General features: G+C 41.4%; 3 protein-coding genes across 3 annotated transcripts; 2 read left to right on the top strand and 1 right to left on the bottom strand.

Moving 5' to 3' along the window:
- The first annotated feature begins 276 nt into the window (after positions 1–276).
- Positions 277–7,490, top strand: LOC133144839 (choline transporter-like protein 4). The gene is made up of 22 exons (XM_061267805.1): positions 277–519; positions 2,386–2,434; positions 2,563–2,636; positions 3,091–3,169; positions 3,269–3,368; positions 3,465–3,596; positions 3,689–3,749; positions 3,871–3,991; positions 4,398–4,481; positions 4,541–4,653; positions 4,786–4,908; positions 5,030–5,129; positions 5,221–5,313; positions 5,385–5,487; positions 5,590–5,849; positions 5,928–6,022; positions 6,109–6,212; positions 6,300–6,373; positions 6,458–6,528; positions 6,626–6,720; positions 6,798–6,882; positions 6,983–7,490. The coding sequence occupies exons 1-22, from the start codon at positions 480–482 to the stop codon at positions 7,090–7,092; spliced, it is 2,166 nt and encodes a 721-aa protein (XP_061123789.1). The 5' UTR covers positions 277–479; the 3' UTR covers positions 7,093–7,490.
- Positions 7,491–7,603: 113 nt separating this feature from the next.
- On the bottom strand, positions 7,604–11,276 carry LOC133144846 (E3 ubiquitin-protein ligase RNF5-like). Its single transcript, XM_061267819.1, has 6 exons — positions 10,927–11,276; positions 9,605–9,623; positions 8,983–9,095; positions 8,847–8,904; positions 8,641–8,752; positions 7,604–8,531 (listed from the first exon to the last, which is right to left on the bottom strand). The coding sequence occupies exons 1-6, from the start codon at positions 11,127–11,129 to the stop codon at positions 8,419–8,421; spliced, it is 618 nt and encodes a 205-aa protein (XP_061123803.1). The 5' UTR covers positions 11,130–11,276; the 3' UTR covers positions 7,604–8,418.
- Positions 11,277–11,488: 212 nt separating this feature from the next.
- LOC133144844 (rRNA-processing protein UTP23 homolog) lies at positions 11,489–12,991 on the top strand. Its single transcript, XM_061267815.1, has 3 exons — positions 11,489–11,836; positions 11,914–12,088; positions 12,154–12,991. Exons 1-3 carry the CDS (start codon positions 11,649–11,651, stop codon positions 12,565–12,567), a joined length of 777 nt encoding a protein of 258 aa, XP_061123799.1. The 5' UTR covers positions 11,489–11,648; the 3' UTR covers positions 12,568–12,991.
- Positions 12,992–14,325: the final 1,334 nt, after the last annotated feature.

The raw sequence follows: 14,325 nt of genomic DNA, 5'->3' as shown, positions 1-14,325 counted from the left end.
ACGATTGTATCCTATGGTTTGTAAACAAGACCGGCAGCACTACAACAGTTCCAGTATTATGGATGTTTGTACATATTGAAATTAAATACGCAGAAAGATGACGTCATTGTCATGTACACATCCATTGTTTAAAACGGAAGGTGAATACGATGTTCCAAAATATAATTTTTCACAATAACACACGACGAAATGCCACCAATAAAGGACTATTGAGAAAAAACGATCAAAAACTAAACTTAGGTTTGTATTTTACGGCCTTTGTAAACGCGCGTGCACCTGGACACTTCCGGTTCACTTTCCAACACAGGTGCGCGTCCGTCACTGCATAGTAACAACTGTCCGCTGGGAAAAGATTCACTCGACTGTTCCTTCTTAAAATCTTTTGTTCTACCCTTTCCTTCGGGCTTTTTGACTTACTTAAAATAAAGTGAGTTGTAAGCGACAAGCCGAGGAAGACGAGGTGGGGGTCAAGGTGGAAAATGGGCAAGAAAACGCAGACAAATCCGGAATCGGAGTTCGGTGAGTTGCCAAGTCGCCATCACCCGTTACCTCGGGAGACTTTTTCTTGTACTTCACTTAAACGGAACTAAATACAAAAAGTCTTTACTTTTACGTTTGAATAAGCGGGTGTTAAACATTTCCCAGTATAATTGTTATGCTAATTTGTATCTTCTAATCACAGTACACGTATTCCTCGGTTTACGACGCTGTTCCGTTTTTACGCCAAACCAAAATACATTTAATTATTTCATTGCACTACTGAAGTCATAATTGTAGTAATAGATGTAATAGATAAGCTATAAAGTATTCTAGTATAGCTGTGTTTATTTTGTCTGTGTAATAGTATGTATAAAACATAAGTTACTATATCAAAAATATGGGTTATAAACTATTTATATTCATTAATAATCATCGGGGTTTTTTTGCCTGAGAAAACATTCCTTCATTCTGACGATGCAGATTTACAAAAGGTTTGTACGGGACTTTAAACACTTTTGCTTCTCTATTGATGGAACCACAAGTGTATTGACAGAATGGGAGGTTTAACAAGGCAATAGTAAATAAACCCTCCTTGCAGGTAAATACAGATTATATTTCATTTCATATATTGGAATAAAATACAAAAACGCCTCGGGAGATGTTTGTGTGATTATTTGTTGTTTATGACCTTTTATTAAACAATAACAAAATGTCTGATTCGTTGTATGTGGATGTGTGATTAGTACGAAAACAATAGAGGTTACTACGAGTTACTAGGTTTTAACACTTAAAGAAATAAATTCATGTTCTGAATGGTCTCTTTCCTTTTTCATCTTGCGTAAGGCCGATGCATAATCTAAATGAGAATCATTTGGAGTTAGATCTATAACCAGGAAGTGAGCGATTTGACATTTTATGATTATGTTGCCCTGGTTGCACAGAGAAGCTGAGTCATCAGATAACTCGGAATGCTATTCCCCCTGACCCCATTTTCTCTTCCATATGAGCCAACGCTATAAAAACGTTATAAAACATCTTTAAATGGAATTACCCTGGAACTTTTTACGAGTTGCATTGCGAAATGTGACACTTGTGTCATAGCAAGAGGCTGATGAACAGGTTCCTTTGTTGTCACTATTTACTCTCTGAGGATGAACTCTTGAGCGCTGGGAATCCCAATATATATATATCCCACCGTGGGATGTATTTTTCCCTTTTTTGGAATATTAACAATAAAGTGGAACAAAATCCGAGAGCCTGATTTGCTCTCTGATTTGTTTTGATTTCAAAACATTTGTTATTGACATTGCTTAATACTTGGATGACCAAACTGTTGCCATCGTAAAATCTTTATTACCTGGTCATGCAATGCTTAAATATTTTAATTTGTTTACTGCTCTACTAATAATGTGTGTTACAAGCCAGTTTGACATTTAAGGCATATTTTTTGCAAGAATTTCTTTTTTTTATCGTCAAGGTTTTCGAGTTTGATCCCACTTTGTCCAGCTGGAGTCCTCTGAAAGCTTAATGTACCAGTCAACAACATTGCAAATTCAAAACACATTCAAATGATGTGTTGCAGTCTGTGTTTTTTTTAACACATCTTCCTTGTAATGTAGTAATTTCCTGGTTAGTCATTTTTTTGTTCCAGGAAACATTTTTCCACCAGCAACACCACCACCCTATACTTAAATATTTTACAGCACTTGTAAGTTACCAAGTCATACAAGTAGTGTACAATTGATCATTCATTAACTTTTTTAGATGTGTTTTTGCGCTGATTGCAAATTTACAGTAACTAAAACACAAAATAAATATTTAAAAAATCAAATGTGCTCGAAACAACCATTAAAATACAAAAAATATAGAATATAAATCCATTTCCTTGTCTTTTCTTTTGTCTAGGTGAACCTGTCCAGTATGACCCCTCCTTTAATGGACCCATAAGGAAGAGGTGAGCTTCAATTTCCTGCTGCATTTTTTTATTTTTTATTTTTTTCCCTTCTTCATGACGACAACACATTTCTGTGCAAAGTCCACTTGGCTCACTAAGACGTTTTGCCTTCCTGGTTTTCTCCCCAGAGGGTGCACTGACATAATCTGCTGCGTTTTGTTTATGTTGGTCATCCTTGGCTACATCGCAGTTGGGATTTTAGGTAAGCTTAACCAGACAAACGTACGCAAACGTTCAACACCACACAAGTAAGCACATCAGGGTTTGTTCATTTACCTTTGTAGCTGCATTCAAATAAATGGCAACAGTGCTTTGTAGGGACAGTATGTAGATTAAACCTCACAATGACTTCCTCTTTACAAGAAACAATAGAATAGAAGTATTGAGCTTGTTAAATGATGACCAGTTTGGTCATGAAACTCATTCCAACACACAGCACCCACTTCCTTATCTTAAGTCAACATGAAGTCTGTGTGCAGCCAGCTCAATAGGACCTTATTAAAATACATCATTGGATGTTGTCCAAGTCTATTTTTCTACAGCCCATGACAATCTTTTGTGGCACTCCTTGTTTTCAAAATGTTAGAATGTGGACTTAGTCTATCTTTAGCCATCATTTGGTTTCATTTTTTTGTGTGCGCCCTTCCTTTTCTCAGCATGGCTCTACGGAGATCCCCGGCAAGTTCTCTTCCCAAAAAACTCAACCGGATGGTTCTGTGGCACCGGACCAAACATGTGATGAACTTTCACCTACACGGATTACAAAATATACCATATATTAATCCGTCGATGTTAAGTCAGTTCATATTTTCCCCTTTCCGTCTTCTTTCTCAGAAACCGACCCGCGCTATTTTACTTTGACATTCTCAAATGTGCAACGGGAGTGAATGTGATGGCAGCAGCTCTCAACGGGTTGCAATGTCCAACCACACAGGTAGAATGCTTTGCACATGGACTAACTTTTTTTTTTTTCTTTGCTATACTTGTTGCCTTTCTCCGCCCGTAATCATGCCGCCCCATCCACCACCAGATATGTGTGGAAAAGTGCCCGACTGAATTCACCTTCGTGGGTCCGTTAGACTTCGCTCCAACTGCAAAGCCTGCAAATGTTTTCACACAAAGCCTCTGTGCACCGTCTTTAAACCTGTCAGACACTCGCATGGTAAGTTAGAATACAGATTGTATAATATATCTTCTGTATGACTAATTTATGTTGCCAGGACTTAAATCTTAACTGAATCATTTTATTTTTAGACTGTTAAAGAGATTGTGGAAAAGGATCTGTGTCCTTTCTATACTATTCCCACAACCTCCGGTGAGTGCAAGTTCAATGAAACGGACTGTTTGACTTCTGAGTTTCCGCTGGATTTATTTTTTTCAAATATGGAAAAAAAAAAAGACAATAAATCATTTTGATTGTTTTCTCCACTTTGCAGTTATTGGAAGGTGTTTGCCTGATCTCCAATTGCTTGGGAGCATGCCACCGGATTTTTCCAACATTCCAGGCTTGCCAACGTCTGTCAACGAAACGACCAGCCTTATCAAGAACGGCACGGGGTAAAGCTAATAAATAGAATAGTGCCTTAAAAAAGACCACTAAACACTGTTACATATCAAAATAAAAGCAGACCCACTTTAGTAATCCACTTGTTGTCCTCATCACCAGCACAGGGTTGGTTGCCTCGTAAGTGTGTCCAACCTTCGAATAGCGTCTGGTTCTAGTCAGTCTGCATGAATCAGCAGTGTGATATAATATTTATATATATTACAGTTTTATTTTTTCTCGCATGTGTTCAGTCTTGGTTTGGATGCCATTATTAGATATTTATATTAGACATTCCTGTGATGGATTTGAATTCTGTGCCTTGCAATTGTGCATTTTTCTTTACCACTGCACCAATTTAGGAGCTACTAGCATGCTTAGTGAATAGTTGCCAACTAACTTCTTTTTGCCTTGATCCAGGGACATATTGAACAGCTTCAGCGCCAGGGACATAGGGGTCAGGATCTTTGAGGATTTTGCGTCATCATGGCCCTGGATCCTCGCGTGAGTTGATGTCTTACTCTTCCACCTGTTGACGAATACTCAGTACAATTTTTCTACAGTGGTCTGGCAATAGCCATGGTGCTCAGTCTGTTGTTCCTGCTCCTGCTGAGATTTACTGCTGGCGTGATGGTGTGGGTCCTGATTGCAGCTGTCCTCTGCACCGGGGCATATGGTGATTCTGAACTCGACTTTGCATCTATTAATTCCACTTGAAATAGAAAGTTTAGAAATCACAGCATTTTTTTGATTCACTTTGGGTGTGTACAGCATGTTTTTGAAGCATTGTGTGATTTTTTCTTTTCAGGGATTTGGCACTGCTACTGGGAGTATGCGAACTACAAGAACCTCTCTGCTTCCATTACCGACATTGGTTTCACCACCAACTTCAGCTTTTACCTAAAAGTGCAAGAAACTTGGTTAGCTTTCTGTGAGTTTACTCAGCGACATTTTCTGAAAATAAGAATAAGGCATTTTTATCTTCCATTATTTTAATGCTGTCATCTTGTGTGTTTTTCTTCGTTGTCCTGTTCCTTTTGTTGCCTCCACAGTGATCATCCTCTCTGTGGTGGAAGCCATCCTGATCTTACTCCTCATCTTCCTCCGAAACAGAATCGTCATCGCCATTGCGCTCATCCAAGAGTCCAGCAAGTAAGTTGTGGTGTGATGCAATTTCTTAGATGTTTATTTTTTTCTATATCGGGCGTGTTCTTCTAAACACCAGGCGCTCTTCCTTCCACAGGGCCATCGGTCAAATGATGAGCACCTTGTTCTATCCTCTGTTGACATTTGTTCTCCTCTTGGTTTGCGTGGCCTACTGGGGTAGCACTGCGTTGTATCCTTTCATTGTGAGCACGTAGATACGGACGACTCCATTTGTTTGGTCTCCTGAGCTAATGGATACAGGTATTTAGCCACTTCGGGAGGAGCATCCTACAAAGTGGTGGCTCTCAACTCCAGTATAAGTGAGTGCCAGCGCATCAACGGCACCGTGGACTGCGACCCTCAGGTCAGATCAATCAATATACTCTCGGTAGGTTTTTCAGCCCTGCAAATGAGTTTGAATGCGGCCTCTTGCTTTTTTTTTTTTTCCATTCCCTCACCGCTTTAGTCCTTCAACGCATCCGATTACCCAACCTGCCCTTCGGCTGCGTGCATCTTTGTCAATTACAACACCGAGGGGCTCTTCCAGAGGAACCTTTTCAACCTTCAGATCTACAATGTGGTGGCCTTTCTCTGGTGCATCAACTTTGTCATCGCTCTGGGCCAGTGCACCCTGGCTGGTGCCTTTGCCGCCTACTACTGGGCTTACAAAAAACCCGACGACATCCCCATGTTGCCCGTGTGCAGTGCCTTTGTGCGCACACTAAGGTAAGTCCATGTTTGTATTGCAAAATGATTCTTAAACTTTTCATATCCATTTTCTTAAGGTAGCATAAATAATTTCAGGTACCATGTTGGCTCTTTGGCATTTGGTGCTTTGATCCTGACCTTGGTGCAGGTTATAAGAAGCCTCCTCGAATACATTGACCACAAAACCAGAGGTAAGGCCTCTCTCGTCTAATGAGCTACTGTAGTGTCAATGTATATCGTTTTTAAAAAGCCCACTGATGTTTTTGTCACCACCCAGCGGCTCAGAACCCCGTTGCACGTTTTATTCTGTGCTGCATGAAGTGCTGTTTCTGGTGCCTGGAGAAGTGCATCAAGTTTCTCAATAGAAATGCATACATCATGGTAAGCACACTATATTTATCTTATTGTTAAATATATGTATTATTTAAAAGTTTTTTTTTGTAATGCAGTACTTGTGCTTTTCCACAGATTGCTGTTTATGGAAAAAACTTCTGTACCTCAGCCAAGAATGCTTTCTTTCTGATCATGAGAAACATAATAAGGTAAAATTACAGTTTATAATAAAACTTCTATTCACTTATGAATCTTAAAAGTCTAATACAGCAATGTATAATTGTTCCTCACAGAGCCGTCATACTCGATAAAGTGACCGACCTGTTGCTGTTCTTTGGGAAATTCCTCGTAGTGGGCGGAGTAGGTGCGTATATATTTTTTTTTGCACATTTTGAATTAAAAAAAATAAATCTAAAGCATCCCTATTGAGCAAAATGGTAATACCAAACTTTTTCTTGCAGGCGTATTGGCCTTCTTCTTCTTCTCTGGCCGAATTCCTCTTCCGCACAGCACAGCGCAGTCAGAAACCCTCAACTACTACTGGACGCCAATCATTGTATGACTTTGTTGATTTCATCGTCCCATGTGAACGACTAAGTCATTTAATGTTGTTTCTCCAAATGACCTTCATAGACGGTAGTGTTTGGTAGCTACCTCATCGCTCACGGATTCTTCAGTGTGTACAGCATGTGTGTCGACACACTCTTCCTCTGCTTCTGTGAGTACACAATAACAAGGCTTCAATTCTAAGATTGTTTTTCTTTTTTTATTCAAACCAGTGTGATAAATATTTTAACTTTGCACCAAACTCTTCACAGTGGAAGACTTGGAACGCAATGATGGCTCTCTGGAGAAGCCATACTTCATGTCCAAAAATCTCATGAAGATTTTGAACAAATCCAACAAGATCCCCCAAAAAAAGAAGTGATAATGTTAGTCACGGGGATGAGAATGGCAAAAACACTGAAAAGTAGCCCGGGGGTCTGGAGGGGCCGATGATTGGGGTGTTTACCCCCCAAAATGCTGATTTTGCACGTTTGAATTCTTTTTCAAAGTTGAAATGTTAATGTTTTTGACCGAAATGTTCAAAAGATTGAGCCCGTTGATGCGGGTTTTCTTGATTGACTGCATCTATTGTTCATGCAAGTTGGCTCAGAAAAACGGTTGTGTTAGCCTTAGGAATATTTTCCCTGTTGCCAATATTATACAAAGGACCATCATTTCTTTTAATAGAATATTTTTTGATAGTTTTATAAATACGCTTGACTGCGTAAATATTGTTCATTTGTATTAAAAAAGTTTTGTGTCAAAAAAAAAAAATCTAAATTGTGCCAGCCCACTTAATTTTTCAACACATTGCATTAGGGTCGATTTTGGATCTCATGAGCAAGCAAAATGGGTTGTGTTCAGAGTTCGACTATATATTAAGACACAAAACATTGTGGCTGCCTCGATAGAAATTTTAATGTCTTGCTTAGTCTCACATTAGCCAAGCTCCTATTTTTTTATTGGTACACACTGGCAGAAAATGTGTCAATGTTGCGTGGCAAAATTTAGAAAAAGCATTCTGGTTATCAGTGCATTTGCTACAAGTGAATTTAAAAGAACAAGAAAAAAACATTTACAAATCTTTATACAAATGGATCACTCGCTCTGACATACAGGATGTGGTTTATGGTTTACGATGCACAGTTCACTTAACTGCTGCCTGTCTGCCCGAAATCATTTTCCCAATGTGGTTCATTGAGATTTCGCTTTTTCTACTCTTATTTTGGGAAGCTTTGGTAGAAGAAACCCATTTTGGAACAAATGAGGACAGGTTGAAATGGCATCACAGTGCACTGGCAGTCATCTTTAAGACAAATATATCGACACACACCTAATGACTGCTACTCTTTGGCCTTTTAAAGGCAAGAAAAAGGTTGTTATGGTAACCAATGGAGTCAGTCCTCTTCCATCACTGTCCTGGGCCTCAAGAAACAGGTAGAGGGGTGAATTACTCTCACTTGACATAGCCTGGTCCCCCTGACCACGTAATACTGTCTTCTTCTGACCCCCTAAAGACAGACTGATTATTTGTACAGTGTAATTCAACAGCTGCTTTTCACTATTAACAAAAGGCAGATTGGAAGCTTCTTGTGAACAACTGCTCTTCCCAAGAAGAAGACGAAAAGAAACATGAGTGTATGTGGCTCAGGTTAAGTGACCCATCCCTTCCCCTCTGTCCGTCCGTCTTCGCCATTCGTCCTCTTTGTCACACGCTTAGCAGCCAGAAGAAAAAGAAAACGGCCACGAACAGGAAGAGGCAATCTTGCCAATTGTGATTTCCGTCACCGCCGTTGCCTTGGGCATCACCTGGGTATTGGTCTGGAAAGAAACGAGGGAGGGGGATGCGGGGAAATAGGTACAACAAAGTTAAATTACAATCAATCCGACATGCACATTAATAAAATAGATCGTTTATTAACGACTCTACCTGCTCTGTGAAAAAGGTCGTTGCCGTTGAAGACGGTCGTGAAGAAGCCGAAGGGAAAAGCGCCGATGCCAAACGACATGTGGAAACTGGTGTCGCTGAAACCCTGGAACATCTGAAAAGCACACGTCACTTGGGATTAAGTGAAAGGTAAACGAGCGAAATGTGCATGAAATCAACTTTTGTCAATGTAATGAAAACAGACTCACCCCGCCTCTGCTTTCTGGTTCGGTTCTCTGTCCTTGAGGCCGTGGGGGAGTTTTCAACCTAATAAAGTCCAACACAAATAGTCACTCGTAAGAACACCGTCAGGCCTTCACACAGTCTGACGGTCAAAGGGCGCACCGAGGGTCCTCCTGACTGGAGCTCCCTCGTCCATACAGTGGGATGACCTTGTCTCTGCTGATACCGGCTTTACACACAGGACACTGTGGTCTGCTAGGCCTCGTCTCCAACCACTAAACAGCAGCAGCAGGAGGAAAGAAATATGGTCAGTCTTGCCACATTTTTGCTTCAGTTCAACACACATTGTGCTGCTCCTTCTGGTGTGCGCACCTTAGCCACTTGGGGGCAGTATATAGTCCTTCTTTGCAGAGGATTAAAAACGTAAGCAAGTCATTTCATTTTTTTATTCTCGACGTGTTGGTTTGTCATTTGCATTCAAATGGCTGAAAGCGTAATGTGTGTCACTTAAACCATGCGGTGTAAATCCAGCTCAAGTGTGCCACACAGAAAGAAGCGTAACCAGAAGCATTAAAGGCATTAGTATGTTTAAGCTGGACTAAGTCACCTTACGTGTGCCGATTTCCAAGTACCATCACACGCAAGTGTAATGACCATTAAACTCGGATCAGCACCATCATTAGATAGTTAGGACCAGAATTTGAAACTCATCAATTTAAAAAGAAAATACTGTTTGATCTTATTTCCATAAAGTACTCAGCAAAGTTAATGATGGTCAACTTACTTGATGGAGACAGGGCCAGCTGGAAAAAGAGAAAAGGTACAATTATTAATTTGTAGGACAAATATTTTTACGCTCTGCATGTAAACCGACCTGAATGATGAGAAATTAAATTAGCTTCACTAACACAACCTAAAATATGTGCTTTGTAAATATTTAACCCCTCTTGTACACGGCATTTATCTTTTTAGATGTTCTATTTGGCATAGTTTGGGACTGAATGACACAAAGACCTAGCTGAGAGCACGACAAACACACAGAGAGATACACACAAAGGGACAAAGATGCACACTCACACAAAGTAGTATTTGTGTAACAGCAGCTACCAGATAGCTGGCATTCTTTCGGAATATGCACGCAACTGAACAAATGTTTATCGATGTTTATCTCTACTGCAAGATTCGGGCTGTCATAAATTCATGCCGCAGGCGCCCATGTGATGTCACATGACACCAGAGTGGAACAGATTAATCCAAGCGGGGTATGCGGGTCATTTGGCAAATACAATTTTAGGGTTATTTAAGACTACATTGTATGGCAAAAAATCTTTGAAAATAATCCCAATGCCATTCCCCCCCCCATTAATATTTTTCCAGTTAAAAGTGGGTTCACTATTTGCATATTTTGCTGTAAGTAGACCTGCACTGCATCATTCTGAGAGCTTTATGGCAACTCCTATGGAAAGTTGCAACAGGTGAACTGATGTCATCACTCTGCTGCCTTACTGATTGTTGCATCATATTACAAAGTCTGGAGGTCCTAGGGGAGGCCAAAGGCAAGGGGGCTGGTTGGTGGGGAAGCATGGCAACTAAACTAATGATCACAAGTGTGATAAAAATATATTTGTACAAATAAAGGCCTGATAGATGCCTTGCACTCCCTCTAGTTAAGTGCGATATGTTATGAATATTCAATGCACGTTTTGGCTACCAAATAGTAAGTATTGGTCATAATCACATTCTAAACCTGACCCTTAACCAGTTTGCACTAATAACACAAGTTTGTGTTTTGTTCCGTGAGTAACGAGAACTTTAATCATCATTGATCTGCACAAACTGAGAAAGCTAGTTAATGTGTTACAAGCAGCAAGTCAGCCATTTATGTCAAAATATACAAGGTCAGCATAAGGCACAATGTAGAAAGGCATGTTTACGTTTTATGAAGTCAAGTGAAGGACACACACCTTTGATTAGTAATGATCAGTAAATCGTAGATAGGGGGCATTAAAACAGAGGTAAATAAAGGCCGCACGACAGGTCACATTTGATCATTTTACAGCAATCGGCACGCCCAATCCCGAAAAGCCCTTCTCGCTCGGTCCGTACCAGAACAAGTGGCCGCACATACTGATGACAGCATCCTTAGCAGTGTCGAAACAAATGTTGCACTCGAAATTGCCTCGGTCCCGGTCGTCTTCCCCGTTACCACCGCCCGATCCGTCGCGGTCTTTGCGGCTCTCCCCACCTGGGTACCCTCCTCTGCTGGTCGGTCCGCCGTCACTCGACAACCGGGGGTCGGTGGCTGCCATAGTAGGTGGGGGTGCAAGAGAAAAGGGGTTACGCGTCAACCTGTCAACACAAATGCCCGATCAAGACTAACGTTTGGCTGTGAATCACAAGCGACTCTGTCGACGGCTGACACTTTACTCGAGCCGTACATCTGACGCACTTCCGGAATGCGCCCTTGTGTTTCCGATAAAAACAAAGCGATTAATCACTTGACAATCGTCGGAAACCAACAAATTAATGCAAAACAATACAATAATAAAAATGTTGAATAATAAGCATTCTATCTTTTCATGTTGTGAATAATGAAATGCAACAACAAATGAATGTCCGGAGCCACAATGACCGGAACCTTTGCTCTGCTTATTGTTTCCCAACGGAGTCCGCGGAAGTAAACACATTGCATGTCGCGTGAGCTCACGCTGCAAAATGTAACATTTATCTTTTCGCGTTCACCGATAGCGTCAAACTACAACGTTCTCATTCATAATCCTACAATTTAAGATTCAGGGAAACCTTTTGCATCAATTCAATCAGCCGTCATGAAGATTAAGCGACAGAAAATAGCCAAGAAAACGTTATCTTTTTACAAATACAATTTCAACTTTCGGGAACCGTATCAGGTTCTTATTGACGGAACTTTCTGTCAAGCGGCATTAAAGAACAAGATTCAAATCAAAGAACAAATGCCAAAGTATCTTATGGGCGAGGTACATCTTTGCACCACCAAGTGAGTATACTGCTTTCTTTATATAATCAATGTCGGAGGAAATAACACTATTTAAACATACATTTGTGTGTCCCAAGCTGCGCTCTAAAAGAACTGGAAACTCTGGGGAAAGAGCTTGTTGGGGCCAGAATTATTTTGCAGAGGTATCAAGTGAGGAAATGTGAGCATATGAAGAGTCCAGTTCCTGCATCGAAGTGCCTGCTTTCTATGCTGGAGGGCACAAACCCGCATCACTACTTTGTTGCCACACAGGTAATGTGTAATGTAATGGCGCATTGGAGTTCATTTAAAAATCCTTAAATGTGTTTGTTGTGCAGGACTACAAGCTGACAACAGGTCTCCAAAAGATCCCAGGCGCCCCTCTTCTCTACATCATCCAAAACACCATGGTGCTTGAAAAACCCAGCCAGTCGTCGCTGGACCGGGTTCAGGCCATCCAGATGGGCCAGCTGGTGAGCCCGGTGGAGCAGCAGAGCCTTCGCAGCCTGAAAGAAGAACAGGGCATTACTAAAAAGGACGGAGACAGACGGGGGACCAAGAGGAAAAGGAAACCGCACAACCCGAACCCCCTGAGCTGCCTGAAGAAAAAGAAGAAGAAGAAGGGGCCGACACCGCCGCTTAAAAAAATTGAGCCAGGTCAGAAAAGAACTCGGAGCAAACACAAGAAACGTAAAATACAAGGTGAGAATCATGCTGCCGCACCTTTGGCTAAAAAATCGGAATCAAATTGAATCAACAAATGTTTGGTTACTACGGTAAATTTTGTGAACTTTTTACAACCATTATGTGTGAGTGGAAAGAAAATAGTCGGAGCTGCTGCAAAAGTTGCGTTCCTACACAATCGTACCGCTAGAGGGCAGCAGAGGCGCTGTATTGAAGTTACTACTGCATTTAGAAAGATAAAACTTTAACTTGCCTTTACAATTTTCTTTCAAAGCCTGAAGAAATCTGGAAAAGATTTGTAGTTTAATACAGTAGGCTTCTTTATATTTATCCATTCAGCCTGTGGCCAACGCAGTGTTATCAATTTAACTGAGGTGAAGAAAATATATTTTAAGTTCCTGGTGTTGTCGGTATGATGAAATGTGCTGTAACATCCCATGGGAAATTTCAAAAAGCCATCAGAAATAAACTTTTCCATCCCTTTGCAAATCATTAGGGGGTACACGTCAAATCGTTTCACTATATATTTGCCTAGTTTCCTCATACATCTTTTTCTCGCACAGCTATGTTGTGTCACATGACTCATTACCAAAAGCAACAAAGTGAGGAATGACGACCAGGAAAAATCCAATTGTACCGCTGACTGATTGTGCTGTCTTCTTTCTACTCCGTATAAAAAGCCCCGTAAGTTAGAACCCTGGCTCATCTCTAGAGAAAAAGTCAGAGGAAAAAAGTGCTCACAGCTGCCAAAAACCATCCCACATAGCCCACTGGGAATGGACTTGGACCACAAAGGCCCTGGTTGTATTTCACTGTAGGTTGGCCTTTGTGCTGGGGAACGGGCTAACACTGAAGCAGTGTTTCGCTCCTCGCCCGACCTGTCCGTCCTTTAAGCTTGACAAGCAGGTCTTATTTAGGCAGCGAAGCGGCCGCCACGTCCACGGGGGGCTTTGATGCATTTGCTGGGCGCTGTACATCAGGCCGACCAAAAGAGAACCCCTTTCTCACAGTTGAGTTGTATGGGGGTGGCATTGAATGAGAACCAAAAAAAAAAAAAACGTGGGGGAGGGTGTGGTGGCTTAGGTTAGGATGGGAAGAAGGGGGGGGGGGGGTCTTTTCACTTCTTATTGGAAGCAACAATAGTCTTTGTCCAAGATCTACCATTCTTATTAGGGCTACCCAAGGGAGGAGGGGTGTTTCTCCATAGTAACAATGACAAAACAAGGCAGCTCCACACGAGGCGGGCAGAGCGAGCCTTGAAGGAGAAGAAGACAGAAACATCCAACGAGGAGCTCTGGAGAAAGTTTGAACGAGCGGCCTGGAAAGTGCAACGCATGAGGCTCAGCATCCCACGTAAGTCCTCCAACTCCCAGCATGAACCGTGAGAGCCACAGCGAGGACACCTTGTCCACCATGGTCTTGGAGAACATCAAGAACAAACTGATTGACGCCTTCAGGACGAGTGGGGAATCTCGAGACGATCCGGCGGACACCGTCCGCGCCAGGCGGCTCAGCATCAGCAGGAATCGTGAAGCCAATGAAGAGCTGAGGAGGGCCCAAATTGACGGAGCCATCACTTGGCTGAGATCTGAGCTGGTAAGTTCTCGCAATGGCTGTACACCATCTCAAAAACTGCAGTAGTAGACCAAAGGAGGCAGATGATTTATTAGGCAGATGTATTACTAAAAAAAATAATTTTAGTTGACTGCAAAACATATTTAATTGTGTTTTTATTTATTTACCTAGAACATTCATGTTTGCAATGCACTGCATCAGGTCAAATGTAAATTATGGTAACTCAAAACAGACAAAAAAAAATTTCTATT

Source organism: Syngnathus typhle, linkage group LG20 (genome assembly GCF_033458585.1).
Source record: "Syngnathus typhle isolate RoL2023-S1 ecotype Sweden linkage group LG20, RoL_Styp_1.0, whole genome shotgun sequence".
Classification (NCBI taxonomy): Eukaryota; Metazoa; Chordata; class Actinopteri; order Syngnathiformes; family Syngnathidae; genus Syngnathus; species Syngnathus typhle.
This window is presented reverse-complemented; position numbering and strand designations above follow the sequence as displayed.